We start from the raw sequence: 20919 nt of genomic DNA, 5'->3' as shown, positions 1-20919 counted from the left end.
GGATATCCAGTTAGGGCTCCAGGATAGAATCCAGGGGCACCAGGATATCCGGGTTGTGTCCCAGTTAAAGCTCCAGGATAGAATGGCTGAACCCCAGGGGCACCAGGATACTCTGCCTCAGTCCCAGGAGCACCAGGATATGGAGCTTGAGCTCCAGGGGCACCAGGATACTCTGCCTCGGTCCCAGGAGCACCAGGTTGGGCCCTAGGAACACCAGGATATGGAGCTTGAGCTCCAGGGGCCCCAGGGTAGAGGCCAGGTACTCCAGGATAGGGGGATTGGGCTCGAGGAATTCCAGGCTCAGCCCCAGGAACAGCAGGCTGGGCTCCAGGAGCCCCAGGTTGGATCCCTGGAACACTGGGAACTTGGGCCCCAGCTGCCCCAGGATATGGGGATTGCCCTTCAGAAACTCCAGGTTGGGCTCCAGTAATACCAGGCTGGGCTCCAGGAGTCCCAGTCTGGTCCCCTGGAACACCAGGATATGGAACTTGGTCCCCAGGTGCCCCAGGATAGGCTCCGGGTGCCCCAGGATAGGGTGGTTGAGCCCCAGGTTGACCCTCTGAAACCTCAGGATATGGAGCTTGAGCTCCAGCTGCCTCAGGATATGCAGCCTGGGCTCCAGGTGCCCCAGGATAGGGGGCTTGGGCTCCAGGACCTCCAGGCTGGACTCCAGGGCCTGCAAGACCTCCGAACTGAGCCCCAGGTGCTCCAGGATAGGGTGCTTGAGTTTCAGGACCTCCGGGCTGCACTCCAGGTGCCCCTGGACCCCCGGGCTGGGGTCCAGGAGCACCAGGATAGGGTGGTTGGGCTCCTGGACCTCCAGGCTGGGCCCCAGGTTCTCCAGGATAGGGTGCTTGGGCTCCTGGACCTCCAGGCTGGGCGCAGGTGCTCCAGGATAGGGTGCTTGGGCTCCTGGGCCTCCAGGTTGCGCCCAGGTGCTCCAGGATAGGGTGCTTGGGCTCCTGGACCACCAAGCTGAGCCCCAGGTTCTCCAGGATAGGGTGCTTGGGCTCCTGGACCTCCAGGCTGGGCCGCAGGTGCTCCAGGATAGGGTGCTTGGGCTCCTGGGCCTCCGGGTTGCACCCCAGGTGCTCCAGGATAGGGTGCTTGGGCTCCTGGACCTCCAAGCTGAGCCCCAGATTCTCCAGGATAGGGTGCTTGGGCTCCTGGGCCTCCAGGTTGCACCCCAGGTGCTCCAGGATAGGGTGCTTGGGCTCCTGGACCTCCAGGCTGGACCCCAGGATAAGGGACTTGGGTTCCAGGAACTCCAGGCTGGGCCCATGGTGCCCCAGGATAGGGTGCTTGGGCTCCCGGACCTCCAGGTTGGGCCCCAGGATAAGGAACTTGGGCTCCAGGACCTCCAGGCTGGGCCCATGGTGCCCCAGGATAGGGTGCTTGGGCTCCCGGACCTCCAGGTTGGTCCCCAGGATAAGGAACTTGGGCTCCAGGACCTCCAGGCTGGGCCCATGGTGCCCCAGGATAGGGTGCTTGGGCTCCTGGGCCTCCAGGTTGGGCCCCAGGATAAGGAACTTGGGCTCCAGGACCTCCAGGCTGGGCCCATGGTGCCCCAGGATAGGGTGCTGGGCTCCTGGACCTCCAGGTTGGGCCCCAGGTGCTCCAGGATAGGGTGCTTGGGCTCCCAGACCTCCAGGCTGGGCCCCGGGTACCCCAGGATAAGGGCCTTGAGTTCCAGGTCCTCCAGGCTGGGCCCCAGGTACCCCAGGATAAGGGCCTTGAGCTCCAGGAACTTGGGCTCCAGGACCTCCAGGCTGGGCCCATGGTGCCCCAGGATAGGGTGCTTGGGCTCCAGGACCTCCAGGCTGGGCCCATGGTGCCCAGGATAGGGTGCTTGGGCTCCTGGATCTCCAGGTTGGGCCCCAGGTGCTCCGGGATAGGGTGCTTGGGCTCCCAGACCTCCAGGCTGGGCCCCAGGTACCCCAGGATAAGGACCTTGAGCTCCAGGTCCTCCAGGCTGGGACCAGGATAGGCTGCTTGGGCTCCAAGGCCTCCAGGCTGGGTCTCAAGTGCTCCTGGATAGGGTGGTTGGGCTCCAGGAGCTCCAGGCATCCCTGGATAAGGGCCTTCGGCTCCAGGAGCTCCAGGCTGGGTCCCAGGTGCCCCAGGATAGGGTGCTTGGGCTCCAAAGCCTCCAGGCTGGGTCTCAAGTGCTCCCGGATAGGATGGTTGGGCTCCAGGAGCTCCAGGCTGGGCCCCAGGTCCTTCAGGATAAGTGCCTTCAGCTCCAGGAGCTCCAGGATAGGGTGCTTGGGCTCCCAGACCTCCAGGCTGGGCCCCAGGATAAGGGACTTGGGCTCCAGGACCTCCAGGCTGGGCCCCAGGTGATCCAGGATAAGGGCCTTGAGCTCCAGGTCCTCCAGGCTGGGCCTCAGGAACCCCAGGATAGGTGCTTGGGTTCCAGGGCCTCCAGGCTGGGTCCCAGGTGTTCCAGGATATGGTACTTGGGCTCCAGGAGCTCCAGGCTGGGCCCCTAGATGTTCCAGGATAAGGGCCTTGGGTTCCAGGAACTTCAGGCTGGGCCCCAGGAGCCCCAGGATAGGGTGCTTGGGTTCCAGGGCCTCCAGGCTGGGTCCCAGGTGTTCCAGGATATGGTACTTGGGCTCCAGGAGCTCCAGGCTGGGCCCCAGATGTTCCAGGATAAGGGCCTTGGGTTCCAGGAACTCCAGGCTGGGCCCCAGGAGCCCCAGGATAGGGTGCTTGGGCTCCCGGGCCTCCAGGCTGGGTCCCAGGTGTTCCAGGATATGGTTCTTGGGCTCCAGGACCACCAGGCTGGGCCCCAGGTCCTCCAGGATATGATGGTTGCACTCCAGGAACTCCAGGCTGGGTCCCGGGTACCCCAGGATAAAGGCCTTGAGCTCCAGGGCCTACAGGCTGAGCCCCAGTACCTACAGGTTGGTCCGGTGGAACCCCAGGATACAGAGCTTGGGCCCCTGATGGTCCAAGATAGGGAGCCTGGGGCCCTGGATAGGCCCCTGGATAGGCCCCGGGTGCTCCAGGAAAGGGAGTCTGGGCTCCAGGTGCCCCAGGATAAGTCCCAGGTGCTCCAGGAAAGGGAGCCTGAGCTCCAGGTGCCCCAGGATAAGTCCCAGGTGCTTCAGGAAAGGGAGCCTGGGCTCCAGGTGCCCCAGGATAGATCCCAGGTGCTCCAGGGAGCTGGGCTCAGGTGCCCAGGATAGATCCCAGGTGCCCAGGAAGGGAGCCTGAGCTCCAGGTGCCCCAGGATATAGCCCAGGTGCTCCAGGAAAGGGAGCCTGAGCTCCAGGTGCCCCAGGATAAGTCCCAGGTGCTCCAGGAAAGGGAGCCTGAGCTCCAGGTGCCCCAGGATATAGCCCAGGTGCTGCAAGCTGAGGTCCAAATGGTCCTGAAATCCCAGCAATGCCTGGCTGTACTCCAGGGATGGTTGCTCCACTTGGAGCCCCTGGTGCTCCTGCCTGAGCCCCAGTTGGTGGGATCTGGCCTCCTTCTGTTCTTTGAGTAGCGGTAGCAGTGCCAGGCTGAGCTTGTGGAGATGCCACAATTTTGCCTTCTGGTGAGGTTGAACTAGTTGGAGTGTGTTGGACTGGACTTGTGTGCTAAAATGAAAATGGAAAGGGGATAGATTTAATAACAAGTGAAAGACAAGAAAAATGATTATTAAAGCATTATATAGGAGGCAAGATTAGCTATATTTTAAAAAGTGCAATTTCCTTTCACTGACATTATTATAGTTCTAAATGATTAAACAATGCAGGTGCATAATTAGAGAATGTGAACAATTTCTGATAGAATTTGGCATGGCTTTTGATCCTTGGTCACAGATGAATAAAACTGAGTGTTCAAACCAAGAAGCAGAGTCCCTGATCAGCCTGGCTTACTAGCTCAGTCACTTTACTACAGCCTCACTCATTTTTAGAAAGCTGTTGTGAGAATAAATGGCTACCCTAAACTACAATGGAAAGGTGAAATAACAATGTGACAAGATGTCTCTCAAGTGATATAGTGTCATGTCTTTAATTTACCCAAAGCTAAATGGCATAGTAACAGTCATACCAATCAAAGAATTTATTGATTTTAATAGGTGACCTTTCCTCTAAACCATCAACAAAACTTGTTTGAAAGGAAAAGAGAATTACATCCCCATGAAAACCTCTCTAAATGCTCTATTACTCAGTAGTATCCATTAATACAGAGCGTCATTGCCCAGAAGTTCATTGGTTGCCCTCTCCCCTCTTTGGAAGAGCTTTATAGCTCTCGCTGCTTAAGAAAGTTCAAAACATTCTCAAAGATCCAGCTCATCCTGGGCACCCTTTTTTTAAACTATTACCATCTGGCAGACTGTACAGGATAATAAAAACAAGGACAAATAGGCTGAAAAACAGCTTCTATCCCAGGGCAGTAGCTCTGTTGAATTCTACTGTATAGTGCAATATTAATGCAATATCAGGGGTTTTGAATTCAATGTATAGAATGTGAAGGATGTGTGTTTGTGTTTATTTTCATAGTCATAATGTACACTGAAGATGGTATTTAATTTCGTTATACAAGGTGCAATGACAATAAAGTAAACTACACTAAAAGTATCCATAAAATATAATAAAAGAAATACATATTGAATTTTACATGTGGTAACAGCAGCGAGAATTGTGCATGCACAAAACTGTAAAAATGAAAATATACCTATCGAGGAAAATGCAATAAAGAAAATACTAGAATGTGCTGAAATGGATAGATTAATATTGAAAATTAAGGATAAGGAGGAAACAGAATATTTTTTAACTTGGGAATTTTTCTATCAATGGTTAGAAAATAGAAGCAGAAGTTTAGAATTAAGGAGGACATGTAAATAAAAATGAAGTAAATGTGTAATTAAATAATGAATATTGAATAATGAGGATAAGTAAACATTATGATTAATAGACCTGGAGGATAAATGGTTACAAATGTGATAGTTATATGATGTTTTATAATGCTTTATTATTAACTAATTATAGACAAAACCAAACAGTGTTTAATTAAATAATGGAAAATGTTTAATAAGTTTATGCTGAACAGATTTTGAGAATAATAGTTATATTTATTGTGTGTATAAGATTTATTATTGGTATTTGCATTTAAAAGAGATTGTATCCAGTCAGTACTCTGCCTTTGTGGATATGGAAATTTTATATATAACAAAGAAAATTGCATAATAAAAATAATTTTAAAAATTATCCATAAACTTGTATACATCTACAACAGAAGTAGGAGGGCATCTGAACTGGTGACAGAAGGACAAAGTGTTTTTATATGCATTTATTATCTATACACTAATACTCTTTGTATGATACATAAACAAGTTGTCTTTGAACTCTGCCCTCAAGAAAGCAAACATAGATATAACAGCAACTTAGTAGGTTATATCGGGGATATAACTGAAGGATATACTTTCACAAGTAGAACGAGCAATAGAAAAGGAGAATTAACATGGTATGGTTTAGCACTGTATGATTAAAATTCAAGTGAATAAACTTGATGATGCCATAGAAAATGTTTAAAATAAGGGGAAAAACTAAACCATGTTTAGGAAAGAAAAATTAAATGCACAATTATGGAATAGGTTTTATATGGGTCATATAAAACCAGTTACTATAACTGTGAGAGGGATCTTGTGCTAGTGGATAATCATTTAAATATGAGCTAGCAGTGTGCTGCAACTGCCAAAAACAGCCAATGCAGTCCTAGGCTGCATTAACAGATTCAAGATCATGGGAAGTATTAATACCACTTTATAATTCCTTGGTAAGACCATACTTGGAATATTGCATCAAGTTTTGGTTACCATGATATAAAAGGATATTAAGACTCTAGAAAGTGAGCAGAGAAGAGCAACAAAGATGATTAGGGACTGGAGGGTAAACATACAAGAATGGTTTCAGGAATTGGGTATGTCTAGTTTAATTAAAAGAAGGACTATGGGTGACATGATAGCACTATTCCAAGGGGCTGCCACAAAAAAGAGCAGATCAACCTATTCTCCAAGGTACCTGAAGGCAGGATGAGAAGCAATCGAAGGAAAATAATTAAGGAGAGAACCAGCTTAGAACTAAGAAGAAATTCCCAACAGAACAGTTAATCAGTGGAATTACTTGCCTTCAGAAGTTGTGGGTGCTTCAACACTGAAGGGTTTTAAAAAGAGACTGGACAATCATTTGTCTCAAATGGTACAGGCCCAGGGTCTCCTGCCTGAGCAGGGGTTAGACTAGAAGTTCTCCAAGGTGCCTTTCAACTCTACTATTCTCTTATTCTGTAATAATGTTGTATATACCATTGCCTCACCAAATAGATGAAACCTATGATTCCCAAAAGAAAAGTATAGTTCTCTTAAAGATAGTAGTATTGATGAGAAACTTTAATTATCCTAACATTTGGGATAAAGATCCCAACATCTGTATGGAGATGGATTCCGTCTAGTATGGTCCTTTAAGGAAATTACTGGTTTATCCTTCAAAGAGAAGAAAACAGGAGGATGAAATTTCCTCAACTTGATACTAACTTACTAGGATTATTTCACTGAGGAAATTGAAATAGCAGGTATATTAGGAAAGAATTATGAATGAAAAAGTAATTCAAGTAGAGAGGGAGAGCTTTAAAAAAAAACGTGTGTAAGCAGTACAAAGGGACTGATTGTCATGGGAAAAAACACAGGCTGTTTATGGAGAAATATAAGGGGAGGTAAAGGTCAGAATGAGCCAAGATTGATAAAGAATGCTAAAACCACAAGAAGTCCTTTTTTAGGTATAGACAAAACAAAAAGAAAAGAATTATTGCAGCAACTATTAGATGAAGACTGCAAAAAGTACCCCATCCCTTAAAAAGGGAGATAACAAAATGTGAAACAAAACAAAGCAAAAAAACCCAACAACAACCCAATTCCTACTTTTGGTTCAGCCTTGACCAGCAAAAGCACATTTGCTCCTTCAGGCAAATGCAAAAAGCAGGTTGAAGGGGTAGTGTTGAATATGGAGACTGATAGAAATATATTAGGGAATATCTATTTCTAATTAATTTAAATGTCAACATCCAGATTAATTTTAGAGTATTAAAGCAATTTGCTGATAGACAGAGCAAACCATTATGTATTGATATGAGAGATCCTGGAGAAATAGTGAAGTGCCAATTGACTGGGAGAGGACAAATGTTGTTCTTTATATCTCTCTATAAATTTTGGCCATTATACTGCATTTATAAATTGTTGGATGAATAGTATGGAAGGTTCCTTCTTTCTTCAAGAGTTAAGGACGAGAGAGAGATTGCGTGGTACATGTCTAATAACTCTTTTATATCATAAAGAGCAATTAAATTTGTAATGTACAAGAAAATAGGCAACAGTACTAAATATCAAACTTATTCTGGGATTTTTCTTTCTCCAAATGTGGTACAAGTTGATAACCTATGTTTTTCACAGCTTATTTTCAGCATGAATCCATTATGGAAACATGCCATTCTAACTAAACCATACTCACAGGAGATGGGCTCTTTCCCTTCACAAGGATATCTTCAAGTACCTCCCACCGTACCATTTCTTCTGGAGATGGGAATTGGTTTAACCTCCTCTCTAAATCTTTCTAGAAAAGAATCAAAACCAAATCATATGAAAATCATCCTTCTGTCCTATACATTGTCCACCATTATTCCTTCTTCATTAGGAATTTGGAAGCCCGGGGAATTACTTTAGATAACAGCATCAAATTAAGAAGCAAATCATCCAGCAATTGGGTGCTCCAGGACTTACTGTCCTTTTCTTCTCAGTTCCTTGTTCTTTTTGTGTTAAGTCTAATTTAAGACCATCAGCAGAGATTATCATCACAGACATCCCTGAAAGCACATATGTCATGATCATGATGTAATGACTCAAATATGCAACTTATATAATTTGTCAATTGTAATAATGAAAATGACACCAATTACAAAATAATATCATGGTACAATGACATCATAAGAGAAAACATGGAGATTATTTGAATGAACGACAGTCTTGCTTTGTTAGGACCTGCCAATGTACTGAGACTTTGCCAGGAAAAATGACTATGTAGCAATTCAGAGAGCTGGAGATCACAAATGAGATGTGGAGTTTCTCATGCCACTAATTTGCACCAGAAGCACTGGAGGATGCTGTCAGAGTTCATCTACATGAACTCTGGCGGCTTTCTATAAGATGAATCTAATAATGGAAGAGAATAACAATGCCAAGCTTGCACACTAAAAGAACTTCAGACCAGGATGAAAGATATAGTTAACACAGAGCAACTGGGGCAACTGGACAAACTGTTTCAGATATTTCGGATTTTGCACAACCACCAGGCACAAAAATTACTTTTCTGTAGAAGGCAAGAACATACCAAATCATGATCCAAGCTACTCTGATCACTCAGGCAAACATTTAAACGATCATCAAACCCACGAGGATCTAGCTGCAAAATGAAATAAAAGTTTAGATTACCCTTTCTATTCAAATATAAGTTGTGATTATGAATAGGTACTAAACATGTCATAAAGGGAAGTTAAATATGAGCTGGTTCGCTCACACAGGGAAAATTCAAGCAAAAAAACAAAAAGAATGCCTAAGTCAAAGTAAGTGTATTGCTCTGGGGGCCATTTTTTTTTCTCTTATAAGTTGGGCAGGGAGCGGGGAGTAAACATCTTCAATCCCAGAGTGCAGAGAAACAAAAACAAGCACCAGGAGATAAATTAGTCTCAAGGAACAGCTCTAGAGTGCAGTTCATTTAATATTACTCAAAAATATAAACAACTATCGATATAAATAGTGTCTAAGAATATAAACAGTTCCAAGCCTGGTGTTCTTTTTTTGTAAAATTATAGTGTTCAGGTTTGATAAATTCAATATTGACAGATAATGAGGGAGTCTTTTAGGCATTACTCCGATGACTCTCATCACAATTGGTATAACAATGAATTTATTTTTCCATAAGCATTCAACTTTGATCTGTCAGTCCCAGTTTTTGTAAATTTTTCCCAATTGTTTTTTCCTCAATCCTACCGGTACCATCACTGTTACAGTGACATCAATGAACCAGACTTTCTTCTTTTCAATAACTGTTTTATATCAACCATGTTATGAACAAGATGCATGCCTGTTTGGATCTTAAACTCCCCAAAATTTTAACCTGATCATTTTCCAAAACCTTCTCAATATAATAATCCCAGACATTTTTACTGTAACTTCTGCCAAAAGCTTCCAATAAATAATTTACAACTCTGCTTGTTGTCACTTGGTAAAATTTTGCTGCAGCCATTGATCACCAGAAAGGCAATATTTTCACCTTCATGCAATTAGCTGACAAACCTTAAGCAGCTAAAATAAAGCCTTCAGTTTCTTTTTTAAAAATGCTTAACCATGTGGGTTTTTAAAATCTGCTTTTCTTCAGTATCCTTCAAGTATTGGCTATGTATTGGCTTATGCTTCCAATTAACAAATTCGTTTTCATTTTTTTAAATATTCAGCTTTCACCTTTGTTGCCTTTCAAGAGCTTTCCTTGACTGACTTCTTTTAGCAAGGGTTCTTGGCTTTTCTTACAGCCAGTGACTGCCACATGTAGTCATGATTATTATTATGGTTGGTCCTATAGTTAACCAAATGCTTAGACTGGATTTGGCATTTTTATCCACCCCTGGATTCCTTCCCAGAATCCTAGAATAGGCAAATATTCTCTGATGTTGTTAAAGGTGGTATTGCCCAAGGCCGCTATTACTATTATTATTGTTGTTTGTAGTACTATTCGTTAAAGTACTATTTATTACATTATTTTCATAAAATAAATATTTGAAACTCAATGAACAATATGAAATTTCATGAAGAGGCTGAGGAACTGAAGAGTTTGGGGTCTCTGACCTACAGTTGTCCATCCCCCCACCCCAATGCAGTACTAATAAAATAAGCTCTTTTCCATTTTCAGATAAGGTAGGGAAGCTCTGATTAACTCTAGTAGGCACACACCCACACAAAATAAACTGTTTAGGAACTTGATCAATTCAGGGCTGTTGTAGGAAACAGTTTATATCCCACACTGCTTTTGCCAAAATGTGCATGTATACCCCACCCTAGTAATTTCTGTACAGATGGTCCTCAACTTACGATCACAACTGAGTGCAAAATTTATGTTGTATGTAAAACGTTAGTTAAAGGAATTTTGCCCCATTTACAACTTTTCTTGCCACAGTTATTAAGTGAATGACTGTAATTTTGATCACAGGGATATTGCAATGGTTGTAAGTGTGAAAAGTGGTCAAAAGTCACTTTTTTAGTGCTGTTGTAACTTTGAAATGAATGGTTATAAGTTAAGGATAACCTGTACTTCTTTGTATGGATTAGCCCCTGTGATTTCAGGCCTACAAAGCAAAATAAAAGCATTTGAACTATTGCTGCTACCCTGATTTTAAACCTCTATCTTTTGCTGAAAAGTAAGACAATTCAATCTACCCTTGATCTCTATGTGTACCTTCATTTGGAAGTGAGTGCAGATAGTACCTAGTCAGAAAATCTAGATCCCTGAGGTTTTAAGAAAGAACTAAACAACCAAGTCATGAACATATGCAGCCAACTCTCAAAGGCTTGCAAGGCCAACAGAGCAAAATAAAAGCTGCTTACCACAGCTAAGTGTTCCTTGATTTTTTTTACTTCATCCTCCAAGTTGCTTGTGGCTGATTTCATGTTGCTCGTCTCATCCACTAAATCTTGTAACAGGGACATAGCCTACAAAAGGAAAAAAGTGAGAAAGCGAAAGGTGAATGTATTTAGTCCTTTAGACAATTGATTAAGGATGGTCTCCAGTTTAGTCCTTGTCTTCCTCATGTTTCTGAGATCTGAAACCAAACAAACATACTATGGGAAATCTATGCTTTGATCTCACAAACTAACCTTATTTTAAAGCAGTTGATAGGGGACTGGATGAAAGAATGCTTTTCCTCAGAGCTAAACTGCAGCAAAAGAAGGAAAGGAAATCAGGAAAATGCAGATTTTTATTCTTAAGGAAAAATGAATGCATTCTCAGGAGGAATCTAGGTCTCTCTATTGATCATTCTTTGGAAATTAATGTGTAGTTACTGAAGGTGTCAGAAAGTATTCCACCAAATGCTAGTTTTGATGGAGAGGCCTCAGCTTCCACTCCATAATCAAAATCATTCTTAACCAAATAAGAAGAGAGAATATTCACGGCAGCAACACATTTGAATTAAATTCCCTGAGTTCCCTCTCAGTCAAAAGGGAATAAAAACACCAGTAGGTTTCTCCCTTAGGGGAGAGAAGCATGTTCCAATTGCTGGAACAGGCCTTGTGGGGAAAACAAGGAAGCCACTAGCAGTTGAGACCAACAGCATTCACTGAAGATGAACACTACCATACAATGTAATCTTCAAATAGCCTCATCACACATTCTTTAAAAAAAAAACAATCAGGAAATCTTGAGAAGATTTTTGCAAGATTTAGAAGCCCAGCTTCTCTTTTGATATACTCAGGTTTAACCGTTATAAGAAACCATTTATTGGAAGAGTATTTTGCTATGCATTCTGCTATCCTATAGATGCAAAAGCTCTACTAACAAAATGTTACTTTGGAAGGAAAAGGGATTTACTTAGTTGGTATCCCTACTTTATACAGAAGTCCGTTTACTTGTTTATGATGGGAGAGCCACCCAGAGAGCTAATCACAGATACAGTAAATGCTTCCTAAGAGCAATTGTAGGTACTTTATTTGAAACATGCAGCAAGAGAACAGAGAGAAATATCACCCCTTTCTCCCCCTAAATACTGTAGTGTTTCTATAACAGCAAGATGATTTGAAGGAAAGTTGTTTCAGCCAAACTATCACACAGCACAATGGTATAGAGTATGTTGAAAGATGTCAAAATGCCTTTCTTTCGAGGATTCGATTTTCCCACTGGGAGAGCTCCGGTGCAAGGATACGGACAACTGCTTGAAAGCTGGATCTTTTTATTTTTCAGGAAGGCGGAGAACAGTGAGAAGTCTGCTTTCCTGGGCTAGCTAGCTTCCCATGGTAAGTCCCTGGTTTTTTATACCCTTTTCTCCCTTTGTAAGTTGATTTTGTGTGAGTGTTTGTATTTGTGCCTAATGTTTCAAATCCTTTTTGAGTTTGTCTTTATTTCCGCCCGAGGGCAAAATCCGTGGGGTGGCCAGATTGTATTATTGGTTTTCTGTAATCTCTTTTAGCTTTAAGATAGTTTTTCATATTTGTTCTGTGGCAATCTCCTGTCTGTCCCTTTTGTAATTTATATTTTGTGTCTTTTGTCTGTTTGTTTTGCATATTTGGTATGTCCTGTGTTTGTAAGGGTTTTCTAAATTATCTTTTGTTTCCTTTTCCTATTTGTCTAGTTTTCTTAATTCCTTAGGCTTTTGTCTATAGGGATTCTTTAATACTTTTTATTTGATTCCTTTTCCTATGTAAGTTTGTTTTCTGGCTGACCTGATGTTCCCCTTGGGCTTTTCCTGTTTTTTGTGACACTACTGCCTTCATGAAATTCCCTTTCCACAAGTATACCAGTCAAAGCAATGGGTTTGCAGGGCAGGCTACCTAGTTTTCATTAGCAGCTATGTTTCTCAAATGAGCCACCAAGATATGAATTAAAGTTTTAAAAACTAATTGCTTCATCATGTAAACCAGGAAAATAGAAAATAATAAGCCAACATATCTGGAGGTCTCAAGTTAAAGAGAAGAAATTCTGCTTTAGTCTACAGTAGAGATGAGTAACCTGTAGCCTATTTAGTTACACTATAACTATGATGTCTCATACAAGAGGGCTAGATCTAAAAAGTTCTGAGGAGTTTTTTTAAACACAGATATAGCATAGTTACTGACTGCCTATGTCCTTGGCTAAAAGAAATAACTACATCTCTATCTAGATCTAAAGGGGGATTGAAAGACCATACATCTTTTGAGATTTTTTTTCTCATTTCAATGCATTTGTTACCTAGGAGTCTCTTAACATCAAAGCACCAGGCATCTTATTAAGAAATCAAGTGTAGACATGCCTTCCCGGAACAGAGGTTTTGCACTATTATGACCACCCAATTTGAATATAAATATATATATTTGTTTTCTGAGGTTCTCGCGGGTATTTGTATGTGGATCTTTGGTTGTTCGGGTTTTCTCCCGCGTAAGATTCGAAGTATCTAGGCAACATTTCGATGAAGTCTCATTCATCATCTTCAGGCTTCTGTCTTCAGCTCTGTGCTTCTCAGAGTGATGTGAGATTGCAGCTGCTTCTTCCTTTTAACTGCTAGTGGGGTGTGACTTGATTGGGTGGGGGCTTGGCTGTGTCCTGATTGGGTGGGGTGTGTTCTCATTGGTAGGGGGTTTGGATGTGTTCTGATTGATTGGGGGTTGGTCGTGTTCTGATTGGCTGGAGGCATGTTCTGTTCAGGTGGGGGCTTAGTTGTGCTCAGGTTAGTCTTAGTTGCTGGGGGATTTGAGTTGGTGAGCTGTGATCTTGCTGTTTGGCTTGAGTTCGTGGTCGTGCTGCATCTTCATAGTGGGTGTCGGTTTGCTTCATGTATGGCTCGGAGGGGTTTGAAGTGGGTAGTGATGCAGCTGCAGTGCGGCTTCTGGTCCATGGTGGTGTCTCATCTTCTGAGTGGGTGTGAGTCTGTTTTCTACATGGAAGTGTGGTGGTGGCATCTTGTGTGGCTCTCATGGGTGTGGGTCTGGTGTCATTCTTCATGTTAGGTACTCGTCTGTTCATGAGGGCGGGTTTCCAAATGGCTGGAAGGCGGGAGGTGTCATCTCGTTTGTTCATGCTGTGTGGGCGTTTTCTATCTCTATGGCTTCTCTGATTATTCTGCTGTTGAAGTGTTCGGTTTTGGCGATGGTTCTGGTATTTTTAAAGTCAATCTCATGTCCTGTGGTTTTGAGGTGTTGGACCAGGAAGAGGTCGTTTCTTCTTTTTGATTGAGTTCTTATGTTCTTCAATGCGTGCACTTATTCTTCTGTTAGTTTGTCCAATGTATGTGGTGGGGCAGGCAGTGCAGGGGATTTCGTATACTCCTTGGTTTTCTAATTTGATTTTGTCTTTGGGGTTTCTTAGGATGGTGGATATTTTTCTGTTTGTGCAGAATGCTGTTTTAATGTTGTGTTTTTGGAGGATCTTGCTGATTTTGTCTGTAGTGCCTTTTATATATGGGAGGAGGGCTTTGCCGTTTTCTTGTTCTCTGTCTTGGATTTTGGTTGGGGTTTCTTTTTGGATTAGGTGGGTAATCTTCTTTCTTTGGAATCCATTGGCTGTTAGTACATTGGTGAGAGTGTGTAGTTCGGTTTTTTGGTGTTGTTCATCGGCTAAGCATTTTGTTCTGGAGATGAGTGTCTCGGCTACGGAATTGATCTGTGCTGGGTGGTGGTGGAAGGAAGAAGCAGCTGCAATCTCACATCACTCTGAGAAGCACAGAGCTGAAGACAGAAGCCTGAAGATGATGAATGAGACTTCATCAAACGTTGCCTAGATACTTCGAATCTTACGCGGGAGAAAACCCGAACAACCAAAGATCCACATACAAATACCATGAGAATCTCAGAAAATATATATATATATATATATATATATATATATATATATATATATATATATGTATGTATGTATGTATGTATTTATGGATCTTTGGTTGTTCGGGTTTTCTCCTGCGTAAGATTCGAAGTATCTAGGCAACGCTTTGATTCACTCAGAGAAGCACAGAGCCGAAGACAGAAGCCTGAAGATGATGAATGAGACTTCATCGAAACGTTGCCTAGATACTTCGAATCTTACGCGGGAGAAAACCCGAACAACCAAAGACCCATATATATATATATATATATATCTTTATATCTTTCCCCACAACATAGAACTTTTCAATGTACACCCAAAAGCCTTGTAAAGTGGAAACCAAGGTTCAGCTTGCACAACTACTCGCTTCTTTGGGAATCAATTTCACTGAATAGAATTGGGATTAAGGAAAATGAGGTTACTCAAGGTGAGTCCTCTCTTAAGTGCCATGTAAAGACTTTAATTTGCCTATGCAATTACACATCAATTTCTTCTTCTGAACTGCATTAATATTAATGTTAATAATAATTAATTATTATTATTAAAATGGTAAAACTGCAAAAATAGTAAAATTATTGTTCTGTTAATTAATATTACGGTAGGGCCTTATTATACAGAAGATTTCTAATGGGAAGAATGATTCTTATATTCTAGAATGCAGCAGGAGATATTTTTGGACATCAGAAGGTAGAATCAACTAAGAATGTTTTCTAATCTGTTTCATTTCCATATTCAGGGGAACCATAGGAGGTTCGATAAGAAAGCAGAAAACATCTGTATCTTCAGGAGATAAAAATTAGTAAAGGTAGTTCTTGTTTAGCGACAACAATTGGACTGGCTACTCGGTCATTAAGAGAAGCAGTCAATGAGTAAAATTGCAACTGTGCTTATGATCTTACTTCAGCTTTGATTTGTAGATCTACAAAGGTCATACACTTACTTTTTTAATCACTGCTGAAAGTGAATGGTCTATAATTGAAGCAGTTACTAAATGAGAACTACTTGTAAGGCTGTTTAGGAAGACTATGGTTTCTACAAATTAAAACCACGGCCACATTCTGCCTAATTGTAGGACTAGTCCTGCAAATGTCTCCCACTACTAGTGATATAAAATTCTGGGATTTCAGCACCAAAAGAAATATGGCACTTTCTAAACAGCAAGAGGAGGAGCAACTTCCCTATCCATCTCACCTGGTTCATCACAGCATCCTGGCAGAAGCCTCTAAAACAAATGGAAATTTCCTACAGATGGAATGCATTGCTACAACTCTGGTAGTGACCTGTTGCATGGCTTCTCTCTGTGGGGAGCCATTCTTGGAATAACTTCAGCTTGAGGTTAAACTATTTTTGATTCAGCAGTTCTAACTAAGAAAAAAAGATGACTAGGGAGGATACGGGTGAACAGGCATTACTGGCATACTCCCAGGTTTATATCTGTCAGAGTTATTCTTTAATTGTAATAGATACCTGCCTGCCTGATCTGAATCCCTTAGATTCTCAGGTCTCTGGCAGAGCAATTACATTCAGCTAGATAAGTAGTTATGCAAGAAACAACAAAGTTAAAAGTTAACACAATCTGTTTTTCAAAGATATGAATTTATTTATCATGCTTCTTCCAATATAATTCATATTTTGAGAAAATATGTTACCTTGATTTTTTTGGTACCTTCAAGCCAGTGTTGTTTCTTTCTTTTGTATACAGCCCAGAGTCACATTATCTTAAGTTGGGCAGCCACATAATTGCTTTAAATGGCACAAGGTTGACTGGCTCAAGGTTTATTCAGCCTTCCATCCTTCGGAGGGCAGTAAAATGAGTACCAGATTGTTGGTTGCAATATGCTGAATATGTAAACTGCTTAGAGAGGGTTGTAAAGCACTATGAAGTGGTATATAAATCTAAATGCTAGTGCTATTGCTAACTGAAGGAAAGAAGGATGTTTCACATATCTAGTGAAGAGGACAAAAGTTCACATAAACTTATTCCATAATAAACTGATTAGCTTTTAAGGCACAAAAAGGTGTCAAATTAGTTTTGATTAGCATGGGGGTGGACTCTCTTCCTTACTGCTTTTTTTTTTGCATGTAAACTTTTTTTTAAAAAAATAGGACTATTGTTGTGTTAAATGAATTTTGACTTATTTATAAGTCTGTATAACTGATATACAGTTCCAATAATTCTTATCCTGGATAACTAATGGCCATATTGAGTCTGGAAGGACAGGTATTATAATCCATCATATCTAGAGGGCACTGGACTAGCAAAGATTGGGATGATCAGATCATCCCAAAAAGAAAAATGAAATAATGTTTTTTCTTATAAACCAGAAAGATCTATATGTCAAGATCAGTGTTTTGTGCTACCTGAATGCTACCAATTATCAAATTTTAAATAACCCTGTATCTAGAGAAACCGGTAATAAAGAACCACATGTAAAATTCATTCCAAAGAATGATATAATAAAACTGGGTAAACATAATCTTTTTCTTTATTAGTCAATTAAGCTATGTTATCCTTTTACTTGATTCTCAGTGGATGGTCACCATTATAGTCTTCCTCTTGGATTTCTCCAAATCAGCTCAAAACAATCATAAGCAAGCTCCATCATATAGTCTTTGAAATTTCCACTTACATGTTTTTTCTCATTCTTGCAACTGCCACATCAAGATAGCCATTATTTTGTTTAAAAAAAATCTTGAGATAATGATATACAAAAAAGAAAAATAAGTAAGAGAAACAAAAGATCAACGACTGAATATAGAGAAAAGAATTATGAAAAAACTTGCTATAAATTCTCCCACTCCATCCAATCTGTTTTCCCAAACAAGACTACACTTTGGTATCTATACTTTACACTGAATGTTGAAATTTATTGCTTGTTTCTATTTAGTAGTCTAAATTTGCCTTGTTGGGTTTTTACTGTGTATGTAAAGGAGACATTCCTGCTTGAATATTATCTAATTTTAATCTCCCAAATATTGTTGGCAAGAATTCCCTTTACCAATGTTATGACAAGGTATTGTGTTGTGCCATTATTGTGTCAAGTTCATTCTTGCAGATGTCTGTATTTTATTAAAAACCATTACTGTTTTCATTTACAAAGAGGATGCTGGTATAAAAGCATTAGCCCAGCCAATACCTATAAACTCAACTTTTCCCAATTTCTTGCCTCATGGCTCTGGTTCTTTCCTTTTTAGTTCCAAAAGAATGTCATTCGGGGAGGTGGGGTTCTTAGTTTCATACTGTTTTTATTTTTTTCCAACAAATGGAAAACCTCAGCCTATTGCACACCAGAAAACATACACTGGCTTTACAAACTAAAGTTACTAGTATATTCTTAATTCAAAAAACAGCTACAGTGTGAATGAAGCAAACATCCAACCCAAATGGAATTGATATTAGAAATTTGGAACCAGAGAGCATGATCTGATAGCACAACATTTTTGTTGTGGTTCATTTATCTCACAATACATGCAGATTATATGATTCCGGAATGTTCCAGTGGGATAATCACAATGTGCTTTGAAATACAGTAAAGTGTATTATTAAAGAAAGACATTATGCACCCCTTACAATTAAGGTCCCAATGCAAATTGTCAGCTATGATTTAAAAAATTTATATATGTATTTGTTTGGGAGTCCATATAAGGCTCCATTTTGCTAACATTTTAATTACTAGACTGAAAGCTGACCTACCTGGTTGATTCCGTTCTCACTGGCTTCAATCTTTTTCTGCATCTGCATCATTTGCCACATGTCAGATACAGCTGTGCCGGATCCACTTTGGGTCTTCTCTAGCAGTTCAATCCCCGAAGGAAGCTTCTCCAGTCCAGCAATCTGCTTTTCAACCCCTATGAGGTCTTTCCCCATTCTTTTCACTTTATCCTGCACTCCTTGAGTTTGATCTTGCACCCCTTGGACTTCATCTTGTATTCCATGAATTTGATTTTGCACCCCACTGACTTGCTTTTCTACTTCTTGGACGTGACCTAATACCCCCTGGACCTGGCCTTCTATCCCTTTAATCTGACCTTTCACACCACGGAGATTGGTATCCATCAGCTTTAGTTTCTTTTCCAAGTCAGCAAACCGAGAATCCGGCTCCTCTCTCAAAGTGCCTCCCTTGTCCTCCTTCTCTTTTGGCAATGCCTCCTGGCCCAATAAATCACTAGGTTCTGCCTCTGTTGTAGCAGAAAGCAAGGCCATCTCTGGCTTGGTTGGAGGACCTCTGTCCATCTTTACATCTGCTTTGATATCTTGAATGTTGAGGTAGCTGATGATAGCATGGAGGAGAGCATGGAGGGCATTGAAATTGATAATGCCAACCTCCGGGGTCCCTATGGAGAGATCTGCCAATTCATATAATGTGACTTTGATAGACATTTTGGTAACGAATTCTAAGTGGGACAATTGCTTGAAAAATTCTTTAAAAAAATAAATATATAAAATCTGTTTTTCAATGTAACTATATAAATCTGTTGCTCATATACTGACTCTTAGAAAAAATAACCTTCTGGTTAGGAAAGCACTTCTACCACTAATGGATCTTTCTCCTTCACAAGATTGATTCTTTTTCTGCGGCAGAACAAAAAGAGCAAATTCTCATCCTAAAAAAGCAGCCTAGGACTATTATTACTATGCTTTCTTCTCTAATATTCTTAAGACTATTCTGTTCTGTTCACGAACGGGATCCGATTTACGGAAGCCTTCCGTACACCCGCTAGTTAAAGCCGGGATAGAAGAGGGCGTCTCTCGCTCCTCCTAGCGACCCGAATCTTCTCCGCCTAACAATACAGCCCAGTGTCAGTTCTCACATTCCATTGGTGGCGTAACAAACCTTCCGGCTCGGGGATTCGCCGTCGTCGCTGCCCATGTGCTTTTGTTTACTCCATTGCCTCTGCCGATTTGAATGCAGTTCGGGCGTTCGTGGTTGCTAGGCGACTCGGGACGGTTACACGTACGTTTATGGCCGCGAGCCGCACGAAGAAGGGTCCGATGGAGAATTTGAAATGTTAATAGGAAGCGTTTCCTTCACGTTTAGTTTTCCCTGTCACAGCAGCCGTCGTTGCCGAGAAAAAAGATTCCTCTGAGATTAAAGGCGGACACCGTCGCTCACAGTTATACATACAAATATGAAGAATATATCTCATATACACAAAATCAAAAGACTTTATTTTCCCCGTCAGAGTGATGTTAAAATACCGTAGAAGCAGCGGGTCCCAACCTCTGAGCAGTGAGGTGGTGTTTTCTTTTTTTCAACTGGGCTGGGGAAACGGCGGTCGAGCACAAGCGCGCATCCTCACTCGCACGAGCAGCGGGCGAGCACACGCGGGCGCGTTTCATTTGCATGAGCGGCAGGCGCGCGGGCACCGCTGCTCGTGCAAATGGGGCTGTGCGCCCGCTTGCCAGCCGCTCGCGCGGAACCATCCCTTTTGCCCCTCCGACGCCGGTCCGCAAAGCCGGAAAGCTTGAGGGGGAACTCTGTTCTAGCAGACAAAAACCAAGTGGATGAAATCTCGTGAGTGATAAGTATTTTTAGTATTTTAGTATTTGATTTGTCAATCGCTTACAAGAGAATAGGTATAAATATATACATAGTTATGAATACATGAAATGGATACATATAAGAAAAATAAAAGAAACAATAGGACAGGGATGGTAGGCACGTTGGTGCGCTTATGCAATCCCCTTATAGACCTCTTAGGAAAGGGGTGAGGTCAATAGTAGACAGTCTAAAGTTAAAGTTTTTGGGGTTTGGGGAAAAAAACCACAGAGTCAGGTAGAGTATTCCAGACATTGTTGCTGAAGTCGTATTTCCTGCAATCAAGTTTGGTGCGGTTAACCTTGAGTTTGTATCTATTGTGTGCTCTTGTGTTGTTATGGTTGAAGCTGAAGTATTCATTGACAGGTAGGACATTGCAATGTATGATTTTATATACCATACTTAGATCAGACCGAAGACGGCGTAATTCAAGGTTTTCTAGGTCTAGAATTTCGAGTCTGGTGGCATAAGGTATTCTACAATGAGTAGAGGAGTGGAGAACTCTTCTTGTGAAATATTTCTGGACTTTCTCAATCAGATACATGCTATGTGTTCCAGACTGATCAGCTGTATTCAGGTATAGGTCTAGCAAATGTTTTGTATGCTCTAGTTCGTAGTATGATATTACCAGAGAAGAAGCTTCGTAGTATTAGATTAACAACTCTTAATGTCTTTTTGGCTATGTAGTTACAGTGGGCTCTAGCACTTAGATCATTAGTGATGAGTACTCCAAGGTCCTTGACAAAGTTTGGATCATCAACAAGGTCTTGACTATTTAGCTTGTATTTTATTTTCTG

At 41.7% G+C, this 20919-nt stretch overlaps 1 protein-coding gene across 1 annotated transcript; it reads right to left on the bottom strand.

Moving 5' to 3' along the window:
• Window positions 1–64: 64 nt before the first annotated feature.
• LOC148126998 (uncharacterized) lies at window positions 65–19286 on the bottom strand. The gene is given in 7 exon segments (XM_087927679.1): window positions 65–773; window positions 869–3201; window positions 3204–3590; window positions 7500–7601; window positions 8376–8447; window positions 10643–10747; window positions 18277–19286. Coding segments are annotated over 7 exon segments (4395 nt in total). The 5' UTR covers window positions 18964–19286.
• Between the last annotated feature and the right edge of the window lie 1633 nt (window positions 19287–20919).

This window comes from Pseudonaja textilis, chromosome 2 (genome assembly GCF_049901715.1).
Source record: "Pseudonaja textilis isolate UNSWEBS1 chromosome 2, rPseTex1.2, whole genome shotgun sequence".
Taxonomy (NCBI): domain Eukaryota; kingdom Metazoa; phylum Chordata; class Lepidosauria; order Squamata; family Elapidae; genus Pseudonaja; species Pseudonaja textilis.
Note: the sequence above shows the minus strand (reverse complement) of the source record. Positions and strands in the feature narration are given on the sequence as shown.